A 12,184-nucleotide genomic window follows, 5' to 3' on the forward strand; every position below is an offset into this window, starting at 1 on the left:
AATTTAAATAGGGTAATGTTGTTAATGATTTTACTAGATTTCTATAAGAATTTACTTAATAACTGGTATGAATATAAACTACATGTTGAAAGTATGAAGCCGACTCCATTGAAGGAACAAATAATTCGGGGGAATCACCAGATAACAGACAATGAAAGGGGTTTATATTACAAGGAATGGATTGAGGTTAGTTACAAAAGTCTTAGTAGCTGATTTATTCCCAAAAGGCAAGTTCTTAGATCAAAACTACCTTTTAAAGCTCTTGAATAAAACAAAGTTGATTACACAGTACTTGTCATTAAAGATAGCAATACCTAGGCATTGACATGATGTAATGAAAAACATGAGTGATTTTAATGCTGAAACTGATATTTTTGGGGGCCAAAATTATGTAATAAGTATTATTTGTGCTTTACATTAAAATATATGGAAACATCATATGCCCCGTTAATTTAGAATAAATTGAAGGTTGTTGAAATTTGGAATATCAAAATTAGGAAAATGCCATGCAAAAAGATCGCCCAATTGAATTACATTACGACAAGATTCCACATGCGTACAATCTTTGTTAATTGAAGACTTGTAAAAGTCACGGATGACAGCCAGCACAATATATTTAAATGCTCATGTGCACAAATATTTTGGGAAGCAGTGAGGGGCATTGAATCTATTAGAATTTCCAACCATTTTATTTGGTGTAGACATTATTGGTTCAGAATCAGAAACACTAAATCTAATAATTTCTGTAGCGGCCTTTGCTGTCTATAAGTAGAAAATTATTAACCAGAAAAATATTTTAGTAAAAGAATTAAGGCATATCAATTATAGAAAGAAAAATAAACTTATTCTTTCTTAGAATTTCTTCGTGTCATATAACATTAATATTATTAATAGTATTGCACTTTTTTCAAGTGGACAAGGTTACATTTTAACATTGAGTGTAGAATATGAGAGCAAATAAAATGCACCTGTAGCATTTGTTGATCCGCTGCTGTCGAAAGGATCCCTTGTTATATTATTTAAACTATAAATTTCAAATTATTTCTTTATTTTACTTTTAATACACCTTATTGAAATGACAATCACACAGTTGTTTATTCTGGCAAATATGCATCTTTTCATTATGCAGTTTATATTTACAGCTAATTTGTTTGAATGCTGAATATACACAGAAAGAAAGGTAAAAATATACCAAGGACAATTGAGGGTATGAATAGCATTCAAAGTATGCAAATAATAATTTTGTGTGCGCATGCCCGTGACGTAATGCTTACAAATAACTAAATAAACGCACAGGTAAAATTCCTTGCTCATCGGAAGTGCCGTATTCCGGGTTCGTAACACTATTTAATGAATTTTATTTGCACTTTGTTATAAATGCATATTTATATATGGTTCTAAAATACGCAGTGACTTAGCAGTGTGACCTGTCGTGTAATTCCACTCTCTCTTTCTCTGTCAACGATATTGTTGCTCTATAGGACAGAATGTTAGAGTTAAAAGTATAGCTGGAAAATGTTGGAACATTATCGAAGGTTAATTGAGAAAACTGATTTACTGACTGAGTTTTTATAGTGGGTCATTTGACTTGCAACTTTACTTAAATACTTATTATTCTTGAATGGATATAATCAAGCAATTAGTTTTTAATTGTACATGTTATTATTTCCCTCTTCCAATTGCAACTTATTTTAATGGCGATTATGTTACTTGAACAATTCATTATTCCTATATCAAACCTAATGCTTTTATTCTTCTATAATTTGGTGTGGCAATACTTAATTTTATAGCTACATCAACTATACTATCTATGGTGACGACGCCATGTTTTACTTATTGGGGTGTTTTCAATTATACTACTCCAATTGTCCATCGTCGTTTTAGTACCAGCTATGTAATACATCTTTGGTAGAAGTGAACCTAACATAACCCCGTGATACTACTAATGTTGATTTACTTATTATTTTATGTGAACAATACTATAGGTAACTGTGATACATACTATATACAGGACAAAATAATTAATATACGAGAAGTGTGTCTCGTTTCATAGACTACGTGAGTGATAAATTCACCAGGATAACAATCAGTGCGATAATATAACGGGACATACTGGCCACGTAATTTATGGAATTGGGGACATATATTACATTCGCTCTCAATGGTGTTTTTACACAAAATGGAGAATATCTTCCCGTTTCAATTGTTAACTTATGGGACGATACTCAAAATAAGTCGAACAGTAAATTGTTTATTACTCAGTTGTTCTTCTGGCAACAGACCATATGTCTGGTGAATTGTCTACCTTTAGTCATCGGAATGTTGGATATATTTTCAGTAAAATATATTAATGAAAACTGATGGTAGAAGTGATATTCTTAGTATGTAAATTTTAAATGTTGTGTCGAGCGCATGTGTAGAACGTGGTCAAACAAGACCAGACACCGTCAGAATAAATAAACTGGTGGAAATTGTTTTTTTTTTGTAATTTGGTAACAAGTCATATTGGTAAAAAGTCATTTTTAATGACATATGCCCCGTTGGAATTAGGTAAAATGTTATTCATGCTAAAACAGTAATATGCACAAAAAGCATAGTAAATAATTTAGAGTGAATATTTGGCTAGTCTAGTATTTATAGTACATAAATTAGATGTATTAAATCACTCTTCCAAAATGATATCAGATGGTCAGAAATTGAACAGAATATGCTATTCATACATGTTTTGCATCCATACTGAATTGTACTGAATTTGTACAGGCTGATGTTCAGAGATACGAAACACGAAACGAGTCACCATGGACATGGATATCTCAACATGTATGTTTGTATCAAATTTAAAAACTTAGAAATCCTATCCAAGCAACCACATTTTCAAAAAAACAAGATGAATGCCAGTTGACCATCTTTGATATGATTATGGAATAATCTGACATAAGCATATATTTCTATATGTATGATGTATTTGTAAAATATGAAAGAAATTGGTCCATCAGCCTTAGAGTAGTATGGTTAAAAAGCAAGATGGTCGCCAGTTTGATTGTAAAAAGAACCGTCATAGACATGTATCCTAACAGATATAATATATTTACCAAGTTTTAACAAAAGCTGACTAATCGTGCATAAGTACCATACTTTCAAAAAACAAAATGGCTGCCAGTTACCCATCTTTGATTTGATCGCGAAACGAATCGTCATAGACATGTATCCTACCATGTATAATATATGTATCAAATTTTAACAAAAACTGACAAAGCATGCATAATATACCATATTTCAAAAATACAAAACAAAATGGCCACCAGTCAGCAATCTTGGATTGAATCAGTAAACCGCTGTATGTGCATATGTCGCAGATAAAGTACTAGGGACATGCAACAGAATGAACAGATTTGGTCCACAGTGTTCTGAAGTATGACTCTGGATGGACGGACGGTGACCGAATTATAAGTCTAATAATAAAGAAATACTATCCAACTGGAAACTCATTTAATTAAACGTTAGTCATTTTTAACAATAAAAATTCATATCAATATAGGACTTTATCATCATTATCCTAATGGTGCCCGGAACACTCATTATTCATTTAAGGACAAATATCTTTATTACTAGACATATACAAACAACCATTCACACTCAAATTCAGTGTTCTCTACGAGGGGTTTAAGAGGGGCGCAGCGCCCCTCTTCAATCTGTAGCAGCTGAACAGATGTTTCACGAGTCCCGGAAGATGTCCCAACGACGATATTGAGAGACCTCTTATTAATTAACAGGCGATAACACAAAGAACTAAGAGACAGAAAGTGGCATAGATGAAAACTGAGACAATGGATTGGATGTCTGGGAAAAAACTGGCTGAATAAATAAACAAAAAACAATGGCTAGATGTGTGAAGTGATTGTCACTCACAAGTATTGCGTTAATCACGCCATGGGAGAGTCAAAACAAGTTCCCTCATCATTCCTGAATTAGCTTAGATACTTAAGAACAGAAGAACCAACAAAAATTTATTGGTCCAAATGCTTGTTACTTGCATTTTATTGGCGAAAAGTAAAAAAAAAATCATCAAAACAAAATCTACGATAAACACTGCATCAACATGGATAACCGGTATCTGATTTGTCCTTTGTCTTTTTGATTTTTTTCTTTTTAATGGTAATTTTGTTATGTGGAAATATGTTTTCTTTTTATTACTTGAGTATTTCAACTATTACAATATGTCAGTACATTTGTTTAACTTATGAAAATGAAAATACTTGAAAGAAATTTGAAAGAAATGAATGAAAAGCTAGAATTTCACAACTTGTTCCATTACAGTGAATAAAATGGATATTCTTCATCTGTGAAAGTTGATATTTTTTTTTTACACCAAGTGGTTTAAATTATTCATCAAAATAATTCAAGAACATTAATATAGTACTTGTACACAGTATTTGAGGTTTATGTAAATATAAAAGTGTTAAGAAATTTCTTTGAAATGTTTTTTTGGTTGGCTAATTACATACAAATTAGATATGCTAATTATATGCAAATTAGATATGCTAATTATATGCAAATTAGTGTCCCTCTTTAAATTTTATTTGTGTGGAACACTGCTAATTAAAGCGACATAATCTGCCCATTCGTATTTGCCTATACTATAATTATTTACTATTACTATAATTACTATTTTAGGTGTTGGATATTGAGCTTGAATACACATTATAACTACGTATAATGCAGTCATTTACTAGGTTGTTCTCTAATCTGTTCCTTTACAATTACGCTAACTGTAATGAAGTATATATGATTGAAATTGAGGCCCAATATACAGCGTACATTCATACGTAAAAAAAAACAATCATTACACAATTAGGCATTACTTGTATTTTATTCTGTTTTACTGATTCGTTATTTTTTCACAGGTAACATGACTATAACGACATCTTTATACGGGCTGACTATGTTAGCAGTAGTATCTTGTTATCAAGATCCTGGTATCGTTTCTAATGATACTTGTTCACAGTGCAATCATACATACTTACCAATGGGAGAATGGATTGGTGAATGTGCAGATATGATCTGTCCATCTATAATGTTAAATGCAGATGCGACTGCCCAAACGAAAGATGTATGGCTTCAAAAGACGTACATCGTTGTGAGCGACACAATAGACGGAAAGTATCGTTATGTAGCAGTTGAACCACCAGTGGAGGACGGGAATAACCTTACTATTACGGTATGTATGAATGTTTCCTAAAATACACACATTTTTGTTAATCTAAACAAGAAATTAATTACTTGACTGGTAAAACTAATATTGTGGTGGTTATCCCGTCTAATATGTACCGAGGTACAAACACCAGTTATATGTTCGATAAAATCTAATGCTACCAAACCACGTTCACCTGCATATGTGGGCAATTACAACTCCGAGGTAGTGTCAATCTGTGTCAAATTTCTTAAATATCCATGTCAACACTAACAGCCACAGTTTGGACCATATACACATATATACTGTTATTCTTGACCAAAATATAAAAAGTAAAAAAAATGTGATATATACATATTTTTTCATGTTAGTCAAGTAAAAGGTGTTTTTATTAATTATTAAAAACTTGCATTGAAGCTATTGTCACAGAACGATTTTTCTTTTTAAACATTGTCAACATTATGTGATGTCTTTCAGAATTGTTAAAATTTATTGTTTTTCTTCTTCAATTATACAAAAATGTTTAATTCTTTGATTAGATTAGGATGGTAAATTTCAGAATACTTATCTTGTGTTGAAACCATGATTGCAATATGTGATACTCGGACAATATTTGCCTTGGTATTCATGTATCACAAACCATGCTGATATATATGTATGTATTCAAATTTAAATATATGCTTATAATACAATTTTTTTTTCTAACAGGGAGAGAATTGCCAATTCTGTACTTTAAAATTCCGTAAAGAGAACTGGGTTACTAACGATTGCGTGATAAATGTGAGTATCTTATTAATATATATGTAATCTGAATAATAGCAATAGAGATCAAACATCAGCCAAACTGTTTGAGTGAATTGTGAAATTCAGAAATAATATTTATATTTACAGATGTCCCATTGACGGCTTTCATATACTCCACAGTGAACAGACAAATATATGTATTTATTGCGAATTAGTTCCTCAATGAAAATGAACTAAATGTTTTTATAATTTATAAAAATATTTAATATTTAGCCAGACTTCACATATGTCGATATATCAAGCCAAAATAAATGGTAATAGTCTAAATTGTAGTGTTGTTACTTCTATTCATAACACATTGCAAGACCCAACCCAATCCGTAGGCTTCAGACATGACCAATATCACCATATATACGATTGTTCCACTGACTGTCACACTATCTTCGCCTTCAGACCTCAACCTAAAACTCGAAATTATCCAATGCAAGCTCAATACTTTTCTTGCTTTTGTATGAACCTATTCGTACTCCACTGTCATACTCGGACAAATAATTAGGAAGTGTGTAACTTTAACAGTGCTGCATTTCTTGTCATATTGCTCTCTTTCTTTCGGGACCAGCTGAATGATGAAAATTAATCATATTAATATTTTAAAATACCAATGGATTTTATAATTTAAGATATAAATCTCGTTTATGCTTAATCGGTTTTCCAACTACTAATGTAATAACAACCGTTATAGTAACTACAATTCAAATACCATAAATTGTACTCGTCCCTGTAATCAAGTCTAATGTTATTGTTCTCATTCAGACGTGCACTGCTTCACTGGCTATCAATGATACGTTCTACGTTGATGACCTTATTGCAGCGCATGTAAAAAGCTTTTGTCTTAATCACAACATGGGTGAATTAATTCGGTATACCTGTTACTGGATTCTCGACATTGCAACTATGATTGGTATCTTGAATGCAGCTGGTCTGTATGTGTAGTGTTGATGTTGGTACATAATCGTAATGTCAATGACTGGCTGTGAATAAATGATATTCTAAACAGTGAAGCATATGGTTATCATTTATTATTTTAGTGTTTTCTTATAGACCATTTTTTTAAATTTCTTATACAAAACCAAATGATATGTACATTTATTACTACTCACCTCGATAAAATAAATCCGATCGTGAATATGTGAAAAACTAGATTGCTAAACTGAACATTTGCACTCAATGGTTTCCCATGCACTTATTACAAGTTTATGACAACTGACATTATTGTCAAATACAATCTTTTTTAATTCCCCAACATAATCCACATGCTATTGAAAATTCATCTGTATTAACCAGACCAGCTTTCATTTTGCCGAGTTATTTCCTAAAGTTGAAACACCAGATGCGTAAAAATACTAAGTTAGAACTGACTACATATTGATTATAATTCATACAAAGAATTCATGTGTTGGTAATTATCATTGCCATTTTTTCAATCTTCATAGTCATCATCATACATTTCTTAGCATTCATCGGAAATGATGCCAATTTTATAAACACATACGTATAACACGTAAATTAGTGTAAATTACTTGGTTGCAGTTCATGGTGTATGTAATGGCAAACAACCCATAATTACCCATATGTATAAAACAATATTTAATCCGAGTAGCCTTTTACCTTCAAATGATATTGCCAGTGTACTACAGGATAATCTGGGGAGTCAATTTTGACTAATTACAGCCCTCATAATTTGTTTAATACAATAAATGATACGATAATACACATTGGATGTGTACCATCGTATCATTTATTGTATTAAAATATCGGAATAGTCTTTTTGTGTTTCCTTTAAAAAAGGACTAACAGAAGATAGGTAACTTCCATGGATATTTTCTCAGATATTACTTTCCTATGAACAAATGTTACCTCCTGGTACACTAAGTAGTGGTTCATTCATGTCCATAATTGTCACACATAACTACTACACGCTAGTTGGTGTAAATGAGAAATATCTTTTATGTTTGGGATTAGTTACAAAAACCTAATTATGTTAACTTCCTGTATCCTGTAATTAGAATTGGTATTTTTCCTTTAATGGCGATTGTTATCGTTAATCTAACTGACTGTGAGTGTTAAAAGCCCGGGGCAATGGGTAATGTTTTTCAAGATGGTAGGTATAAATACAGGTCCTATTTCCTGTCCAAATATGTATAATTTAGCCAGCTTAGCCAGTTTTAGGCCTGGTGCCACCGGGGGTTAAAAGACGGGATAACTCTGGCACACTTCCTGTTTTCTCAAATCCAGCTTTGCTGCTGAACCACGTATCCAGTTGTCAAATACATTTTACAACTTTAATGTACTAGGCAAATGCATGCTGTATACCAAATTTTAGAGTAATGTGATTTGGGGTTCCTGAGAAATGTAACACGACATCGTCAGCATAAACTGTCAAATTGTAGCTTACCCCATTATAATTGTTCTGTATCTGTAAACCACTAACATTACTGGCTTTAATATAAAATTATGGCACAGTAACTGAAACATTTAGTTGTGAAGAATGTAAGCAACCTTGTCGAATGCCCATTGAAAAGGGTGTAGGAGCAGAGAGTACACGATAAAAACGAAATGAACCGATTGCAGTAAATCTGTGTGGTGTTGCTGGTCAAATGCAACAAAATCAAGTGTTATGGTTTATTACATAATAAGCAGAATCACGATGAAGGTTAATATTGTTATGGGATTAGAGCGTCGGTCGTTGGGTGATTGTCGTTCGTCACACAAATCTAAACCACCGACCCTCAACACCGTGAGGTGCCTAAACGAACGCCAGAACGCCGTGTTCTCCGTGTTGTGACTTTGAGATGGGTTGCGAACCTCCAACAGAGGGAGTTAAAAAACGGAATAACTCTGGCACACTTCCTGTTTTCTCAAATCCAGCTTGGCTGTTGAACTACGTGACCAGTTGTCAAATAAATTTCAAAATTGTAATGTACTTGGCTAATGCATGATGTATACAAAAATTCAGACCAATGTGTTTTGGTGTTCCTGAGAAGAATTAACTCGACATCGTCAGCATAAACATAAATTGTAGCTTCCCCTGTTATTGTTCTGTATCTGTAATCCACTGACATTATTGGTCTTGATTTTGTCAAGCAGTGGCACGATGGTTGAAACATATAGTTGTGACGAATGTAAACAACTTTGTCGAATGCCAATTGAAAAGGCAGTAGAAGCAGAGAGTAAACTATTAAAACGAGTAAGAGATTATACATCAGAGTACAGCAGATTTACATCTTCAATGAAACTCAGAAATGAAACGCTTTCAGTGTTTTAAGTAAATACATGTGGTTTGTTCTATCGAATGCTTTTGCTGGTCAAATGCAACAAAAGCATGTGGTTAGTTATTGTTTTTTGCATAATAAACGATGAAGGTTAATATTGTCATTAATATGGAGACCAGTAACACTATAACTTTGAATATGGTGAACTATATCACCCATTGACCGAGCAAAGACGCAAGGAGAAAGTTGTTTTTAGTGAAAATATTGCAGTCGTTGCACAGGAGACGCAGTTTGACGCCATTTTGAAGGAAACCATTATCTCTGTTTCGAGGAAGCAAGGTAAGAGTGAGTTGAGTTTAAGTGAAGTGAGGAGTATCCTGATTTATGATTAACAGGTAAGTTAAAACAAATACGTTAACTTTTACTATAGAAAGCTTAGTTATCCATTGGTAGAACAATCACATTGGTTGTCACTGCAAGTGGTTGCGATCCTCTCTGCCAAATGCCAGTTGAAAAATAAAATATTTATATACATATTTACAATGACTGAAATTAGTAAAACAAAATGTTTACCAATTAAATTGTAGTAATCCATTATTTATTTAACGAAGTTGGTCATTACACGGCCATACCACCTCAAACTGCTCTAACTTACCTGAAAGTTATTATGATTTGATTCTGTTTGTGATACGGTTTTTAAAGTTTTCATGTAGGATGATGGAACCATTTTCATCACGTTCATTGGGCTGGCATTTCAAACCAGAGACAGCAACACAGCTAGATAATTGCCGCCTTTTTCCTTCTCCTGCAACATTAAGTACACAGAACGTGTTGGTACAATTTGATCTTCTCGTCTTCTGATAACTCTCTCGTTGGTGATATGTCAATTTCACACAGGGGCTCGTCATTTGAGCCTTCTAAGCTTGAATGGCGGATAATGCTTGGCAGGGACTAAGGCCATCTTTTCATGAATTTCATCTATTCAAGACTGAATCGGCACTCAGTCGGACATGTTGAAATGACTGTTGATAGAAGAATATAATTTTTTTAATACCTTTCTCACATACACTATCGGTACTTTTGAATGTGTACTTCCTTCAGAGTGTCTGGCATCAGATCCATGAGGAGGTATCTGTGATGGTCTTGAATGTCGTTGTTGAACGTTGACATGACGTTCCCTTGGATCTTAAACAGGAAAATGTAGTGTGTAGTGTGAAAAACAGCAATTTGTTTGAATTTGAGGCACTGACTCCATCATTTCCATCTAGGCCAGCTGCAACTCACTGTAGCACCAATAGATGATGTGATTATGACGCTGTCACATGTTCTAATATCAGTTTGACCTAACATGTTTTCCCCGACTGCATGGGTCCACACACAAGACAGGTAAATGTGTGTTTTTCAAACTTGCATCCATGATGATATAATAAGACCTCGCTCATTGTCACGCCCCTTTTTACATTCTTCAATGTAGATTCTCAACATCAGGTTAAAAAAAAAAAAGCAGTACACATAAGACGAAGTGATAGAACAACGACCATTTTGACCAATGTGATTATCAAAGTTCAAATGTATGAATGGAGGGTTACCAATGATTTTATTTATATTTTTAGAAGCCGTATGGGAGGGTACAATAATTATCTTGTATCCAGAATGCCATAGAATTTAATTTGGACATAGCTCATGGCAGTCAGTACGAATTTCATATTGCGTGATTTGGTAATGTAGTCTTTCTTATCTCGTCGGACACAAAGGACAGATCTGAGATGTCCTTTGTAGTATCATGGAACTATAAACCACAGGAAGAACAACCACTTTAATTTGTTTCCTTTGAACTATGATAGTTGCCGCGATGTTGAATGTTTATTTTGACTGTTTATTTCGTCGCATTAAAAAATAAACCAATTCACGCAAATGAACGTTAATCTCCGACTATCGGTCTTTTTCGGAGTCAATCGGTCGATTGGGAAGATCACGTGATCGAGTTGATTTGGTTATAGCATAAAAAAGCAATGGCGCCAAGACAAAAACACTGATAAATGAGCGACATTCAAGGAAAAAAAACACATTGCCACCACTGGCATCCAAAGGAACACGGAATAAGTCGGGATATCTCGACAACAAACAGCATACCAAACCCCATGTTTCGCAAACTTTCACAACCTTATTTTTTTCGAGGGTTGAAAAAAACAAGAAGTAGTTTATAGTTCCATGGTAGTATCCGTCAACAATTCGAACAGTTTGGCGATCGTTCTATATACATGCGTTTCTAAATCTCTGTACTAGCTCTCAGAATTTTTTTGAGATTTAGCTTGGCGAGAACCCTGAGGCCTGGGTCCTTGCTTCTCTCCAAGACGATACCTTCTTATTTGTGGTATCTTTCGATATATATGGTTCGGTCTTCCTTGGTCTGGCACCACTCTGGATACTCGAAAGATTGTTGAATCTTCAGAAACATGTTGATGTACTCAGTAGAAAACAACACTTGAAAATTTGAAATTCCGTCGTAACCGCTTGCCGGATTAGCAACGTGTTTTGCAGTAAAACCGTTGTTTACATTTGGGTAAATAAACGTTCGAATTTCCCTGGCGTAACCGGCGTAACTGCAACTTTAGAAGTTGTGCGTTTGATACGTCCAGTATAAACAGCGGAAATTTCCAAATTTGCTGTCGTTTTACGCTGAACTTAAAGAACTGATATACTACGTTGCCCGTTGTATATTTTCAACGTAAATTGACGGGCAACTTTGAGTTTGTCGTTGCTTTACGTTCAACTTATTAAGCGGAAATCACGCACCTTGAACTGCTGCACTACTGGCTTGACATAGTAGAAATCATTCACTTTTCATATAAACCTGCTTAAGTGGCCAGGTCTAAAGACTATACACTGTAAATCTCGGAAGCACTTTCATGTTTTTCATTAAAACACACCGTTTTAATTGAAAACACACTGTTGTAATTAAAAACATGTGTATTAT

At 33.7% G+C, this 12,184-nt stretch overlaps 1 protein-coding gene across 1 annotated transcript; it reads left to right on the forward strand.

Annotated features, from left to right (window-relative positions):
* Window positions 1-1,247: 1,247 nt before the first annotated feature.
* Window positions 1,248-6,996, forward strand: LOC144346456 (uncharacterized). The gene is made up of 4 exons (XM_078007234.2): window positions 1,248-1,333; window positions 4,905-5,218; window positions 5,900-5,971; window positions 6,749-6,996. The coding sequence occupies exons 2-4, from the start codon at window positions 4,910-4,912 to the stop codon at window positions 6,926-6,928; spliced, it is 561 nt and encodes a 186-aa protein (XP_077863360.1). The 5' UTR covers window positions 1,248-1,333; window positions 4,905-4,909; the 3' UTR covers window positions 6,929-6,996.
* The last annotated feature ends 5,188 nt before the right edge of the window (window positions 6,997-12,184 follow it).

The sequence above is a fragment of the Saccoglossus kowalevskii genome, chromosome 16, assembly GCF_978046115.1.
Source record: "Saccoglossus kowalevskii chromosome 16, keSacKowa6.1, whole genome shotgun sequence".
In the NCBI taxonomy this organism is placed as follows: domain Eukaryota; kingdom Metazoa; phylum Hemichordata; class Enteropneusta; family Harrimaniidae; genus Saccoglossus; species Saccoglossus kowalevskii.

Bases quoted from the DNA above. Each gene is read 5' to 3' on its own strand.
- LOC144346456 (XM_078007234.2), top strand. From the start codon at position 4,910: ATGACTATAACGACATCTTTATACGGGCTGACTATGTTAGCAGTAGTA. The intron at 5,219-5,899 runs GTATGTATGAAT...TTTTTCTAACAG, and splicing joins GGAATAACCTTACTATTACG to GGAGAGAATTGCCAATTCTG. The intron at 5,972-6,748 runs GTGAGTATCTTA...GTTCTCATTCAG, and splicing joins CTAACGATTGCGTGATAAAT to ACGTGCACTGCTTCACTGGC.